The following is a 16,382-nucleotide window of genomic DNA, read 5'->3' on the forward strand; positions in this document are numbered from 1 at the left end:
TAATAAAACTCCCAACCTTTTCTTTGTTCCTCAGACATACAAAGTCTACCAGTCTATGTGTATGCTTCAAATTGCAATTCTATGATTCCCCAAGAAAATGTTTAATTTAGAGGTTTCCCTCTATGTTACATTTTGACTTCAGATATACAAATAAATGTGTTAAAATAATTTATTTTACTCATATGATATGATGAAACTAGGCAGATGTTATAACTTTAAAGAAAAAGTCTAAAGACCACAAATTTATATGAAGCAAAGGAATGTTGAGATGAATTGCAAATGAAGACACAACTAGTTTTCCACCAGTGGAAAGGAAGTCAATTAAATCACTGCCAGACAGGAGAGATAGATAGATAGATAGATAGATAGATAGATAGATAGATAGATTGACAGATATAGATAGATATAGATATAGATATATATATAGATAGATATAGATAGATATATGCAGATATATATATATAGACAGATATAGATGTATCTATCTATCTATCTATATCTCCATCAGTTACCTACACCTTACAGAGAGTTGTAAAATAACTCAAAGCGAACAGGACTAGAATCTGATAGCCCAAAAGCATATGTTGTAGGCACCGCTTAGTTTTCTACTGAAACACAAAATTTTGTTTTTTATAGATTTATCCAGTGTTCTCTCATCACAACAAACATTACAACAAAAATTTCCCTTCTCCTTATGGAGACCCATATTGTATGTCTTTGGCTGGAATATAACAGATGGTTGTGATTTTTTTTCCCCATTTTGTCCTGTTGATGGCACATGGTATCTCTTTGTTTTATTACTGGTGGTAACTTTGACTACTTCATTAAGATAGCATCTTCCAGATGTCTCCACTATAATACTTTCTCCCCACTTTAGCAGCTAATTTGTGAAAAGTTTGTAGTGAGACACAGTGAAACTATGTAAAGCCTCATTACCCCGATTTCACCCATCAGTTTTGGCATTGACATTTCTTATCTGAATTAATTATTGCTCTGATGATTTCCAAAGGAGAATTTTCTAATACTATCATTTCTTCTGCATGTATTAGTTGGTTTTCTTTGGTAGTAAGAGCTCTGTTTTTTCCCTATGTATTTATTCACCTACATGTTTATCTCCAGTGGGGAGCTCATGCCAGCTCCTGAGAGCCACTTTTGTACAACTCTGTTCTGCTCTGCATTCATTGATCTCATGTTGGTTCTTTAAGTTGGCCATAGTGAGAGTCGTTACACCGTGGAAATCGGAAAATAATATCAAGCAGATTTGTGTGTTTTTCCCCAGAGATCTGGTGTTTCAACATCGGCACATCACTCTAGCAATGCGGACTCATTCATTCCTGTTTTATTCAGTGGGTTTAATCTATCACTACTATTAACTGATTTTGATGCTCAACGTGTCCCTGATGTGGCCGCTGGGAGCTCTTTCAAGCTGACTTCTGTGTGCTTTTGACCTGTATTTCATTATGTTTTGAGTATTTCTTTACTTTCTGGCTCAACAAGATGTTGCAGAATTATCTAGATCTCCTTGCCCCACCCCTAACATAAGCCACTTCCCCCCAAGGAGCCCTGGTTCCTTTTAGTGGAGAGTAGCCTCTGTCGCTTGCGTGCTGCCAATTTATGCTCAGGCCTGCCTCCCCCTCTCCCCCTTTCACCCTTTCACCCTGCCCAATGCCTTTTTGATGAAGGAAAGATGGGAAATAGTAAATATGTTTTAAAAGAAAGGCAGGTAAAGGAGGGGGAGAAGAAGAGGAATAAAAAGATCTCTTTATATACATTTTTAATCCCCCTCCCACAAATTTTACCAGAGACTAAATTTAGTCTTTGCCTGGTGATTTGGGTTTCTGAAGTGGTTACATTTTATGTGGTTGAGAATGTGAAAATTTCTGAAGAGCAAAATCGTTTGTCAACCGTGTATTGAGTCCCTACTCTGGATGTGCCTCACATTACGCTATTGGCACAGTGCAGAGTCCCAGCCCTCAAGCAGCTAGAAGGACAGTGAGATGTCCTGAGGCTTATAGCTGATGTGTCCTCAGGGCCTGTGGCCTGCGATGCAGGCACCACCTATGCTGTCTGAGGAAGAGAAATCAGAAGTCAGAGAGACTTCCTAGAGGAGCCTAGAATGAGCCTAGAATGAGATGAATTTGGGGATAGGACTTAGCGAGTTGGGCAAAGAGGGGATGGATGTTTCATACAGAGGGAAGATCATACTTAAAGCCAGAGAGATTTGGCAGACTTGAGGAATGAGAGATGGTTTGGCCGGTTTGGCCACTTTAGAAACACTTGTTTCTTCATATTCTTGAGCCTAGTTTTTTTTAAAAAGCATAATTATCCTTTCTTGTAGCCAGATTTGCCTATTCTAAGCCACCGGCCCGGAGTTCCAGTTTTGGGATTTAACACTAGTGCAATGTCTTATTGCAAAGAGATTGATTGCAGCATCTTCCCACAGAAGAAGCCACCTGAGAGAGAACAGAGAAAGTAAAATTAGTAGACATTCTACCAAAGAAAGATAATAAAATATTTCTTTATAGTCTAGTGGTTTTTGGCTCAATGTTTTTTCATTAAAAATTTATCAATTCCTATCCCTATGGGTACCCCCTGTTCCATTGAACACAGACCCATTCTGATCTAAATGGACGGTTCTGGATGCCTTTACTCATAAGCAAATGCAGCTGGTTGATGACAGTAGTTTAATGCTGATCTTTTGATTGATTGTTTCTGATCATTAAAGAACACAGTTTATTACTTTGAATGATGTCTTGAAATGGATAAAGTTCTTTTACTTCATGGCCGTTAAATCTGTCCTAAATCTAATCCTGAGTTTTCTTCAAGATATGTTCTTTATGTAAAAATCGTTACTTTTAAGTAGGCTCCTCACATGGTTGTTTTTAAATTTTGCAGGCGATACCAGAAATTGCAGAAGATCATGAAGCCTTGGTAAGAATATATGATCGATTGATATTGATGATTTAACCCTTCCTACGTTCCTGCCTAATTGAACCCTGACATCTGACTGATTGCATAACTATGCATCTAGTATTTTGAATAAGTGATTTTTTGTTATTTTTGTTTTCTGTTTGATGTTCTTTTATAAACAACTTCTTCAAAAATGTATTTTCCCCCCCTTTTTCTGCTTTGGAGTAGAAAGAGTATTTTATCTATGTAACCACCAATTGATGCTGTAACCACAGAAAGATTGCTACCCTACTTCTGGAGCAATGCTAAGCATAATTTTATGTATTATTTTAAACAAAACTAACTTTTATGTGGCCTGTGTGATGTTCAAAGTCAAAAGTCTTTGATTTTCTTCAATGGCTTAGAAAGAAAAAGGATTCACATTTTTAAAAGTATCCAGGATTGAAGGATGCAATGAAAATTATTTACTTTGAGTCTGAGAAAGTTCTGGATCACCTATCTATGAAGTGAATTGTATAATTGTGTCTGAAGATAGAAAACTTCTTTCTTAGAGTTTTCCCTTCTAAGTTTCTTTCGTAACCATTAAACAGGGTGAGTGCAAATATGGTTCTAACAAACTCTTTGAAGTAGGCTGAACAGATTTTCATGGTGCCAAGCCATTAAATAGATAATTTCAGTTTGAGAAGGAACACTGACCAGCGTCTCAAAGTGTGAACCTTATTTTGTAAGCTCTCAGAGAAAATCCTCATCACCTTCAATGTACTATAGTATTATGCTGGTCTCAAATCATTCACACACAGAAAAGTATGAGTTGCAGGAATTCTTCTGTTTATTAAATTCTAATAAGGTAGAAAGCAATATTGAGCTTCTAGGGTAAAGCTTCTTAAATTTCATTTTGATATATTTAATACAGCAGAAGCACTTAATGGTAATGGCAGTAGAAGCCACTTTTTATGAGACTTTATCCTGGGCATTGTCTCAATGTTTACACTCATTACTCCAAATCCACACTTACATTCAACATACAAGCTCGGTGTTTCCTTGGTGCAGAAGTTAAAATCAGATGGAGGAGCTGGGATTCAAACTTACTTTCTCCCCATCTACTTAATAGAATTTGTGAATATAGAGGAATTTGGGGCCCTGAAGCCAAAATAATTTCTTTACAATTTATTAGCCAGTAGTTTTAATCTTTTGGTATGTAGATATGCTGGACAGTTTATAGTGTAGTTCATGATTTTTATTGATTAATCATGGACAGAAATGAATAGTCAAGGCCCTGGTTCTGGTAATGGCAGAGTAGCACAATCAGACTAACACAGATAACAATTATGAAATCCGAACAAAATATTATAAACAAAACATCTAAAACCAACTATATGAAGGCACTGGATAGCAACCCAAAACAGGCAGAAGGTAGAGGGAAGTTAACCCTTGAGAGACCAGATGGGTCTTTGATGGGATTTATGTGTTTGAAGCTTTTTCCCTGAGAACACCTACTCATCCAGGCAGCATGGGGTGGCAGAAAGCCTCAGTCTTATTAAGTTACTAGGGAGATGTAGTTTGGGACTGAGAAGCTCAGAGAGTAGGAGACTCCACATCCACATATAAACCCTGTCCCAGTCCACTGCTGATCATTGAAGTGCAAATGCACACATTAATGGTAAAAACAGCAACTTAAAGATCTGAACAAAGATGCCAGCTGTCACTCACTGCAGAGTTTAGATTTTTACTTCCTGCTAGAACAAAAATCATCACTCTTCCGAGGAGCAAAACTGATATCTGAATATTGACAGTGTTTTGTTCACAATGTCCAGTATATAATAAAAATTTACTAGGTATGTAAGGAAATAGGAGAAGATGACCTATAGTTAAGAAAAAATACAGGTAGTAAAAACTGGCCCTGAGATGACCCAGATGTTGGAATTAGCAGATGAAGGTTTTTAAAAAACTTTTTAAATATGTTAAAAACTAAAGAAAAGTATGAGTGTAATGAATGGACAGATGGGGAGTCTTAATAGAGAAATTGAAACCATAAAAATAACCAGATGTCAGTTATAAAATTGAAAAGCACAATAATGTGAAAATTTTACTGTATGAAGTTGAAGATGTCAGAAGAGATAGTAGCCTTGAAGATGTATCAGTATAAGTTACCTAATCTGAAAAGTTGATAAAATGAATAATGAGTACTTGACCTGTGAGATAATAAGTTATCTGAAATACATTTAATTGGAGTCCCAAAAGGAGAGGAAAAAGAATGGAGAAGGCAAATATTTGAGGAAATAATTACAGAAGAAAATAATGATGGAGATATATGAAGCAAGTTCTTCACACTGGAGAGACATAATAGTAGATAGATATTCAGATCTGTAGGAAAATATGAAGAACAACAGAAACTGTAAATATGTGGGTAATATAAAAAGACAAAGTATAGTTTTACTTTCCTTTAAATTTCTTTAAAAGCCTGTAACTATATAAAGCAAAAATTATAATACTGTTTGGTAGGGTTTATGACATATGTAGATGCAATATGTATGACAATGAGAGCACAAAGGATGGAGGTATAAGAGCAACTACACTGCCGGGTGCAGTGGCTCACGCCTGTGCTGGGAGGCCGAGGCGGGTGGATCACAAGGTCAGGAGATCGAGACCATCCTGGATAACACAGTGAAACCCCGTCTGTACTAAAAATACAAAAAAATAGCCGGACGTGGTGGCCGGCCCCTGTAGTCGCAGCTACTCTGGAGGCTGAGTCAGGAGAATGGCGTGAACCCGGGAGGCGGAGTTTGCAGTGAGCCGAGATCGCGCCACTGCACTCCAGCCTGGGTGACAGAGAGAGACTACGTCTCAAAAAAAAAAAAAGAAAGAAAAAAGAGCAACTACACTACAGAAAGCTTCCTAGTGTATAATCTTCCATTTAAGTAGACATTAATATACTAATGGTACACATTGTAATACACAGAGTCGCAACTAAAAACAGTGCAAGGAAGCATGGGCCAAAACACAAAGGAGGAATTAAATTAGACTACTAAAAAAATTTGATCAAAAGGAGGTAAGAAAAGAGAAGTAGAGTAAAATATAGTTGAGACAAATAGTAAACAAGTTGGTTGACTTCAATCTAATCATATCAGTACATTAAATGTAAATAGACTAAGCAGCCCAATGAAAAGGTTTAGATTGTCAGATGAAATTTTTTAAAAAGCATGGCCCAGCTCTATGCTGTTTATAAGAGATGTACTATAAAGACAAGGGCACATGTACATTGAAAATAAAAGGATGGAAAAACATATACCATGCAAATGCTAATAATAATAAAACTGAATGGTTTTATTATCAGGAAAGATAAGACTTGAAAGCAATATATTATCAGAGTTAAAGAGGGATAATTAGTAATAAAAATGGTCACCTCATTAAGATTTAATCCTCGTTTGTATTTTAAATGTGTATGCACCTAAAAATTTAGATGCTTTGATCAACACTATCAAAGGTCTTGCCTTGTCATTTATAAAGCATCAGACTCAATAACAGCAAAATATGCATTATTTTCAAATGCACATGGAATGTTCATCAAGATAGTCCATAGTAAGGCTCCAGAATTTTCAAATGATTAAAATTACGCAGATTATGTTCTTTGATCACAAGCAAATTAAATTAGAAGTTGGTAACAATAAAATAGCCGAAAAGCCTCGGATGTTTGGAAATTAGAAAACACTCTTTCATACTATCAAAGAGTCAAGGAATAACTCAGTTGAAATTATGAAATATTTTAACTGAATGGTAGTGAAAATACAACATACCCAAATTTGTGAATGCAGCTGAAGCTGTGCTTAGTGGGAAATTTGTAGCATTAAATATCTATGTTGAAAACGAAGGATGGTTTTCAAAAAAATAAATGGTCTAAGTTTCTACTTAAGAAGCTTTAAAAAATGTGAATTAAGTAGAAAAAAAGAATAATAAGAATACTAACCAATGAAATAGAAAAGAGGCAAATAATACAGAAAATTAAAGCCAAATATTTATTAGCAAAAAAAAGAAAAGAGAAATCCAAATATCAACACCAGGGATAAAAGAGAGAATATCACTACAAATCATACTGACATTAGAAATAAAATAAAAGAATATTGCAAATAATTTTATGTTAATAAATTTAATGTTTTAGCACTTGGGGAGGCCAAGGCAGGTGGATCACTTCAGCCCAGCAGTTCAAGACCAGCCCTGGTAACATGGAAAAAACCTATCTCTACAACAAAATTCAAAAATTAGCTGGGTGTGGCACCTTGTGGCTGTAGTCCCAGCTACTTGGTAGGCTGAGTTAGGGGATTGCTTGAGCTAGGGAGGTGGAGGTTGTAGTGAGCCAAGATCATGCCACTGCACTTCAGCCTGGGCAACAGAGCGAGACTCTTGTCTCAAAAAAAAAAAAAAAAAAAAAAAAGAAAATTTAGGATGAAATAGACAAATGCCATGGAAAACAGATTTACCAAATGTGTTAGTCATGGAAATGCATGGCTTTGATCTCCTTTCAGGAAGAACTTGCTAGTCAGCCAAGAAGAGTGCAATTAGCTGATAGTTTTCAGTTATCACACGTTCCAGATTCATAGCAGCTTTCAGTACTCTCCAAAGGCAGCCTTTAGTTATTGAACATGGTGTGGATACCAGAGCCTGGTCATTTCTACCCATTATGGGATTCCTCTAAGAGGCAGTGTTTATTCTGCAGTGTTCCACTGAGTTGGCTGAGACATTTTCAGATCTGCATTTGCTTCCTCTTCCCCTTCCCTTCCCAGGCATCAGATCTGTTTCATGGTCCCAAAGCTTTCCATACTCAATCCTGCTCTCTGCCTGCTTTATCTTCTGCAGGCATTGCCCAAACTCCCACTCAGTCTCTGTTCTCATAACTCAATCTCAGCATCTGCTTCACAGAGGACTAAAACTGACACGTCAAAACTGACTCATGATGAAATAGAAAATTTGGAAACCCATAGTTAGTAAAAAAATTAAAATTGGCCGGGCACGGTGGCTCATGCCTGTAATCCCAGCACTTTGGGAGGCTGAGGCAGGTGGATCACGAGGTCAGGGGTTCAAGACCAGCCTGGCCAAGATGGTGAAACACTGTCTCTACTAAAAATACAAAAAAATTATCCATGTGTGGTGGCAGGCACCCGTAATCCCAGCTACTTGAGAGGCTGAGGCAGAGAATTGCTTGAACCCAGGAGGTGGAGGTTTCAGTGAGCCAACATCATGCCACTGCATTCCAGCCTGGGCAACAGAGCGAGACTCCATCTCAGAAAAAAAAATTGAAATCATTTCTCGAAAACTTTCATACAACAATAACTGGTTATACTGGTGAATTCTATATTATATATTGTAGAAGAAATAGCAAATCTAAATACATGCTTTCGGAAAATAGAGGAGAGGGACCAGTTCCCATTATTTTATGATACCAGTATCACTCTGATACCAAAACCTAGCAAAGACAATACAGGAAATAAAAATTAAAGACCAGATGCAAAAATCCGCAGAGGCAAATTAATAAATACAATCAAGCAGTATATTAAAGGGATAATACCTTGTGATCAATAAGAGCTTATCTCAGAAATAGTTTAACATTTGAAAGTCAATCAAGCAGCTCAGTGTTTTATGAAATAAAGGAGAAAGCCTAAAGAGAAAAATCATCTTAATGGAGAGAAAGCATTTCATAAAATCTAATGTATATTAATAATAAAAATTCTCAGCAAGCTAAGAATAGAGGGAACTTCCTCATCTTGATAAAGTAATCTACAAAAACCCCATCGTACTTAATGTTGAAAGACTGAATGTTTTCTACCCTACAGACTGAGAATAAGGCAAATATGTTTGCTTTCTGCAATTCTGTTCAACATTGTATAGGATTTCTTAGCTATTGCAATAAGTTAATAAAGAAACTAAAAGCATAATATAAGAAAGGAAGATGTAAAACTGCCTCTATTCATAGAAAACATGATTATCTATTTAGAAAATTCTTAGGAATCTACAAAGAAACTGCTAGATATAATTGAATTTAGCAAGGTTTCAGGATACAATGTCAAGAAAATAAAAATGAATGTATTTTTATATTTTAACAGCAACCATTGGAAAATGACATTTTAAAATTTCCACTTACAAAGTATCAAAATCATAATTTGTGGAAAAAATATTTTTAGGGATAAATTCATTTATAGGCATGCAATATATATTTATTTGCTAAAAATAAATAAATGAGAGGAAATAAAGACCTAAATAAGTGGAGGGATGGACCATTTCATGTGTTGGAGGACACAATTTTAATTAGATAGCAGTTCTCTTCTGACGTCCTTTGGCAGGGACACAGAGCCAAAGCATATCATCTTCAAACTGTAGGTTCAGTGCAATATCAGTTATTTTTTAAAAGAATTACAAATCAATCCTAAAAACCACTGGTAATGTGTGGGACCTAGAATAGCCAAAATGATCAACAATAAAGTTGAAGAGTTTCGTTGACTGATTTCAATACTTCCTATTAGGTTAGCTATCAAGACAGTCTGATATTGGTATAAGGGGGTAGATAAACAGATCAGTGTAGTAGAATAGAGTCCAGAATCAACCTGCACTGAAATTTTTAACGAAGGAGCTAGAAGAATGTTTGCTGACATAAGTCATGCTTTTTGAAGGTAAGGAGTGTGTCTATAGGATGACTTATAAATCCATACCTTTCAATGTATATACATTTTACTTCCTCAAGGAGGAAAACAGGTGGAAAAACTCAAAGGGCAGGGCAGAACTGTGGCCATTAACCTTGACAATTAAGGATCTATTGAGTACAATTTATTATAGCTTTAAAAGTGGCCTTTATTTTCATCTTTTTTCAAATTCTGTATTGGGGCCGGGCATGGTGTTTCACGCCTGTAATCCCAGCACTTTGGGAGGCGAGGCAGGCGGATCACCTGAGGTCAGGAGTTTGAGACCAGCCTGGCTAACATGGCGAAACCCCGTCACTATTAAAAATACAAAAATTAGCTGGGCGTGGTGGCGTGCACCTGTAATCCCAGCTACTTGGGAGGCTGAGGCAGGAGAATCGCTTCAACCTGGGAGGTGGAGGTTGCAATGAGCTGAGATCACGCTACTGCACTCCAGCCTGGGCAAAAGAGTGAGACTCTGTCTCAAAAAAATAAATAAATAAAAATTTAAAAAAGCCTGTATTAACAGGCTTGCCACTCCATGGAAACATTTGGAAGCACTATTCTTTTATAAAATTAGTAGCATAAATTTACATGCTTGTTTTGAGATTGGCTGAATTTTGTTGGAATGAAGATGGTGTCTACTAAGTTGATGAGAAACATTTATTTGAATCATTCCAGCACACATGGTGTGTTGGCTGTGACAGTGGCTTTCCACCAGCATGTAAAGTTTGCAGTTGGCTTAATTTGTGGCTGTCAGTACTGCACAATCTTTAGCCTAAGAGTTTACAAAATACAAATAATCCAAACAAATCAAAATGTTCCCGGATGTGCCATGTGGTTGCTTTATGTTTGTAATTCTTTTAGCCTTGACTCTCTATACCCAGCATTGATTTCAGAGGTAGAACTTGCCTTCTGCTTTCCCTGTTTGGAGCCTGAATTACTCCTTTAGGAGTGGAAATAAACACCTATGTCAAGGTTCAGTAAGAGCTTTTATAGCCACCTCACTTGAAAGAGGTGATTGAATCCCTTGATTTGGAATGTAATAAAATTTTAGCATGGCCGTCCTTTCTTTGCAACTGAGAGGTTGAAGTTGAATTTGGAAAAAGTTCTTCCATATGGGAACTTACTATGTCACCCAGCAACCAGTCCTAATGAATATGTTATATATAGAATATGTATGTAATACGGAATATTATGTAATACATATATATTATATACCTATGTGTATTTTACATAAATATTATATGCTAGTAATATATAAAATAGATCCTATTATATATTCCTATCTGTCTCTCCCTATCTGTCATGTTATTAGATAGATCAAGAGAGCTATACTTCGTCTGAATACCTTGACTGGTGTATGCTGTGAAAAAGCTTTACTCTCACTTACCAATCATTCCCGCTAATGGATATTGAGAAGCACAGATAGCTCTATTTGCAGTCTCAGAAATGGTGCCGCACCTCCCTAACAGCCATAGAGTTTGAAATCTTGAGTCCCAAACAAGCATGGGGATTTGGAAACCAAATGATACTCTTTCTCCTTCTCTCCAGCTTTTTTTCCCCAAAGTCCTTGCAGCCTGTTCTGTCTGAGGAGTCTGTAGACAGAGCTCTGGAGTGTATTTTTGGGACGATTGACTGTACCAGATGTTACTAAGATCATTTGGATTAGAGTTCTATTGAGCAGGTAGCTAGGGAGCAGAGTCATATTGCTTTCATAGATTAGAGAACATAAATATCTTTTGCTTTTAAAGGAGCTACTGAAGACTGATGTCATCTGGTTTCCTGATCTTATCTGAGTGCTATCTAGTTAATGGGAATGCAGAGAAGAGTTTTTTTGTTGTTGTTTGTTGGTTTATTTGTTTTATTTTTCTTCAAGAGAAGAGTCACTCTGTTGCCCTGGCTGGAGTGCAGTGGCACGATCTTGGCTCACTGCAGCCCCCACATCCTGGGTTCAGCCTTCCAAGTAGAGTAGCTGGGACTACAGGCGCCCGCCACCACGACCGGCTAATTTTTGTATTTTTAGTAGAGACGGGGTTTCACCATGTTGGCCAGGCTGCTCTCGAACTCCTGACCTCAGGTGATCTGCCTGCCTCAGCCTCCCAGAGTGCTGGGATTACAGGCGTGAGCCATGGCACCAGGTCAATAGTTTGATTCAGTAGTGTGTGTGTTTCTCTGCCATTGCCTGTTCCATTGCCTGTGCTGCTGTTTATGTCACTGAGGCAGGTTTTTTGCCTTGTACAGATGCTGTGAATGCTGTCCTCCCATGGCGTGTGTATGGGAATTTTTTAACATTTGAGGTCTTTTAATATGCTAGGTATGACCAAATGTCCACTATTAGTTATCATTTGGTTCTTGTTTTTCCTCTTTTTAAGTAAATAAAATAAATGAGCTAATATTGCTTACTGCTAATGCTGTATGTTATTATGTAATAATGTTTTCACAGTAATACTAATGCCTACCCAGTCTATTAATAAATCTTACTAATTGCTTTTATTTCCTGGCTCTTATTTTCCTGAGGCAATCTTTTTACTTTCTTTTCTTCTTTTTTTTTTCTTTTGCAATCTGATATTTGGATTTTCTTGTGATCCATTGTCTGTAGAGAGTCATTCTGGAATTTTTATGTAACCTTTCTCAATACTCTCTTCAACCCATTATTCCACCTGTCTTTCTAATGTTCTGTTCTTTTCTTCAAATAAGTTTGTGTTGTCTGGTTTGGAATTTCTTTTTGAGGCATGATCCTTTGATGCCACCTAGGGGGCACCTGTAAGATCGGGGTTGCCCTGTGCAGCTCTGAAAAGCCAGAGACATTAGCTGCTTTTCTATCTGGTCTAAATGGTTTGGCTTTCCTTGCATTGCTGTTTTTGTTTTCATTTTCTAGTTCTTTTTTTTTTTTTTTTTTTTTTTTTTTTTGAGACGGAGTCTCGCTCTGTCGCCCAGGCTGGAGTGCAGTGGCACAATCTCGGCTCACTGCAAGCTCCACCTCCTGGGTTCACGCCATTCTCCTGCCTCAGCCTCCCGAGTAGCTGGGACTACAGGCGCCTGCCACCAGGCCCGGCTAATTTTTTGTATTTTTAGTAGAGATGGGGTTTCACCCTGTTAGCCAGGATGGTCTCGATCTCCTGACCTCGTGATCCACCCGCCTCTGCCTCCCAAAGTGCTAGGATTACAGGTGTGAGCCACCGCGCCTAGCCTCATTTTCTAGTTCTAAGAACAGAGAATCCTTAACACAATGTGAAATATTTGAAAATCTTGTCCTTCATTCACCTTTTAAAAACCACACTTTGCATAGTGAGAATGTAGTAACACTCACACGCTACTTACCATTCACTGCACAGCATTTGGAGGGCTTTAAGCATGTTTGCTTGTTTTCGTTTCTCCAAAAATCTCTGAGCTAGGTGTGACTACTACCGCCATCATCATCATCATCATCCCCATTTTTAATAAATGAGGAAACAGAAGCATAGGATGGTGCATAACTTGCCCACTTAGGGCTGGAAGGAGAACCCCTGCTGTCTGACTCCAGAAACTACCTACTTAGCCGTTTTTGTTTAGCTGGTTACATCCCCTCTGTTGCCCCTGGTCTCTGGCAGCTTTGGATCATTGTCCTTCCCTGAGAACCACTTCGCCTTTTATAGGTTCCATTTAGCATTACATCTTCTGTGGTGGTGCAGAATTTCAAAGGTCGTTTTTGAGGCTGAGCCGAGTAGAACAGTAGGAAGAAGGGAAATTGAGAAGCTGTTTTGAAAGAAATGTTACCTGTTTTCTATTCTACTAGTTGGAAATAAGTGGGAAGGTTCAATCTAAATATGTTAGGAGACTTTGTAGGATATCAATAATGGTATGCATGAGCTTACAAATGAAAAATCTATATAACCAACTTTGTTTTTTTAAAAATTGGCCTAGGAATCAGTGCTGTTGGGTAATACAGTGTACAGATTCCTGATTGGCATAATTAAATGTACTCAAAGAGTATTTATCATAAAGGTGTTAATATTTATAATGATGATAATTTACAATAAAGGTGAATATCTATAAAAGATTCTGTGTATCTAAGTCTCTGCTAAAGTGTTGTTTTGAAAGCTCTACACACCAGGATATTGTCTAATAAGGGTCCTAGGTGGAACTGCATTTGCCCGAGCCTAATCTTTGGATTTTCAAACCACATATTAGACCCATCTTATAGCCTGCTGAATCTCAGCAAGTCTTTTGGTAAGCAAACCCATTATATGGAGTGATTATCTTCATCGATATGCCAGAAAAGTTATTAATTAAGACAAAATGCTGGCCAAAATCAAAATGAGTATGTTTACTTGCATATATGTTTGTATCTGTGTGTCCACACAGAGGGATGTATAGACCACTTAAAGAAAAGTGCTAATTCTCTTAATAGAAGTATTTTTAATTTTCTCTTTTGATGTGTATGGGTAATAAAGGAAGCACATTGCCCTCCCTAAGCGGCTCCAAATTTCATTAGCCAAGAAGCTTTTCTTTAAGCCATCATTTACTGAGTGTCTATATGCTACATACTTTATTAAGTAAGTAGCCCTGTGGCTAAATAGATATCACCACCCAGTTTTTCAGCTGAAAAAATAGAGGCTTAGGCAGGGTCAGTGAATTGCCCAGAACAACACAGCTCACCAGAACAAGAGTTGGTGTGAGCCTGGGTCTGTTGGATGCTGAAGCCCTGGTTGACCTCAGCAAGGCCGTTCTGCCCCTTCTTGTCACTCATGTTAGTGAGGAAGTCACCTGTGGTCCTGCTATTTATCTCTTGATCTTTTAAAATTCTGTTTGTATTCACTTTCCCAGAACTTTCTTGCTTTTGTGTCTTTGCTCAGCTTTGGGGCTCTTGACTCTTGTGCCTCCCTGTCTTTTTCAGCTTTGGAGACATGCTGTCATTCACCTTGACGGCCTTTGTTGAGCTGATGGACCATGGCATAGTGTCCTGGGATACATTTTCGGTGGCGTTCATTAAGAAGGTAAGGCAGACTCTGCCTCTTTAGGCTTTCCTTACTGTCTTCTTTCATAGCTATTTTTCTCTGCTTTGAGGGTATTTCATAATTGTCTTTCCTTTAGTTCTTTATATTAAAAGATGGGTATGATTTTTTATAATATTATGTATGTGGGGGTCAGGAAACCCAAATTCTATATAAAAATGATTGTAAGAGATTATAAGGGATTGCATGTGCGCACCCATAGCTCAGGCCAAATAAGTGTGTCACACTGTTAATAACTGCACAAGTGTGTTAATTCCCCTTGTGTGACTCTGTTGGTTTCAAGACCTAAACAGAGTTCCTCCTGTCGTCTTTTGTGAGCCTTTAATCCCCAACCTGGTGTCCAGGGAAAAGGAAAGAGTCAAAGTATACCGAAGACCTGCACACCTAGGTTTGAAGCAGGGATATATGAAAAGGAGGGGTGCCTGGGTCCATGTTTCTTAAGCAGAATGAGCCTGCTTACTTGTAATCATGGTGCAATGAGTATCTCAGACATCACGCAGTTCTACCAACCCTTCCTCTGGGAGGAAGCAAATGAAGATGGACCTGGTGCAGGGAGAGGGGGCAGAAGAGCCCTACCATTCCTTGCAATTGAAGTGTAACAAATTTGCAACTCTGTTTCCATTCTTCTGACTAAAAATAAACAGTCTTGATCTTGTTACTCTCAAATGTAGATTAAATCATAGATATTATCATTTATTGATTTATTTTTTCCTTGCTTTGTATTTGCAAAATGGTTTATAAATTCATTGGCATTTCTCCTCCCTACTATTATATTAGGAATAAAGAGATGTTTGGAATTCGTAACTTTATTTCCTAAATATTGGTTACTGGAAAGAGAATTTCAGTGAATCTGCACAAGCCAGAAAATCAGAGCGAAATCCAATAAGAGTCACTTGAAGTTTTTAAGCCTTTTATTTTAAACTAATGGTAGACTTAAAGAAAAGTTGCAATAAATTGGACTCTGGGAGGCCAATGCGGGTGAATCATTTGAGGTCAGGAGTTCAAGACCAGCCTGGCCAACATGGTGAAACCTCATCTCTATGAAAACTACAAAAATTAGCCGGGCATGGTGGTGCACACCTGTAATCCCAGCTACTTGGGAGGCTAAGGTAAAAGAATCACTTGAGCCTGGGAGGCAGAGGTTGCAGTGAGCCGAGAGTGCACCACTGCACTCCAGTCTAGGGGACCCTGTCTTAAAAATAATTAAAAAAAATTAGTACAGAATGTTCCTATATGCCCTTCATCCAGCCTCCCCTAAAGTTAACATTTTGCATAGTGACAGTACAGTTATCAAAATAAATAAATAAGCCATGGTGCAATGCTGGCATTTGATTTCACCTGTTTTTCTACAAATGCCTTTCTCTGGTTAAGGATCTGATCCAGGATCCCACATTGAATTTGGTTATCATGCCTCCCTAGTGTCCCTGAGTCTGTGACAGTCTCTCGGCTTTTTCATTTGTCATTTGTGACTTTGACACTTTTGAAAGGCACCAGTCAGTTATTTTGTAGAATGTTCCTCAATTTGGATTTGTCTGATATTTCCCTCATGGTTCAATTAAAAAAGGTTATGCATTTTTGGCAAGAATGCTACAGAAGTTGCGGTGCATCCTTCTCAGTGCGTCCTTTCATAGGCACATGATGTCACTGTCCTCTGACTGGTGATGTTACCCTGGATTACATGGTTAGGTGGCATCTGTTGGATCTCCCCACTGTAAACATGCTGCTTTTTTTTTGGAAATTAATCATTATCTTAGGGGAGATGCTGCCTTGAATAGAAGAGCATGGGATGGCCCTAATCGGTTGAATGAGG

The 16,382-nt window shown here is 37.9% G+C and overlaps 1 protein-coding gene across 13 annotated transcripts in view; it reads left to right on the forward strand.

The window, feature by feature from the left end:
* The window catches only part of ELMO1 (engulfment and cell motility 1), a 594,311-nt gene that overhangs the window by 199,907 nt on the left and 378,022 nt on the right, over positions 1-16,382 (forward strand). For 11 of the 13 annotated variants that reach the window (XR_008660142.2, XM_055293399.2, XM_055293401.2 and 8 more), the window contains exons 7-8: positions 2,896-2,931; positions 14,455-14,554. Coding sequence is in view for 12 of the 13 variants with exons in the window: in XM_055293399.2 (XP_055149374.1) it covers positions 2,896-2,931; positions 14,455-14,554 (136 nt within the window). In the remaining variant the exon portion in view is untranslated. The remainder of the gene's footprint in view (positions 1-2,895; positions 2,932-14,454; positions 14,555-16,382) is intronic. The other 2 variants (XM_063608973.1, XM_063608974.1) reach the window with 1 other exon arrangement.

Source organism: Symphalangus syndactylus, chromosome 9 (genome assembly GCF_028878055.3).
Source record: "Symphalangus syndactylus isolate Jambi chromosome 9, NHGRI_mSymSyn1-v2.1_pri, whole genome shotgun sequence".
NCBI classification, from domain to species: Eukaryota; Metazoa; Chordata; class Mammalia; order Primates; family Hylobatidae; genus Symphalangus; species Symphalangus syndactylus.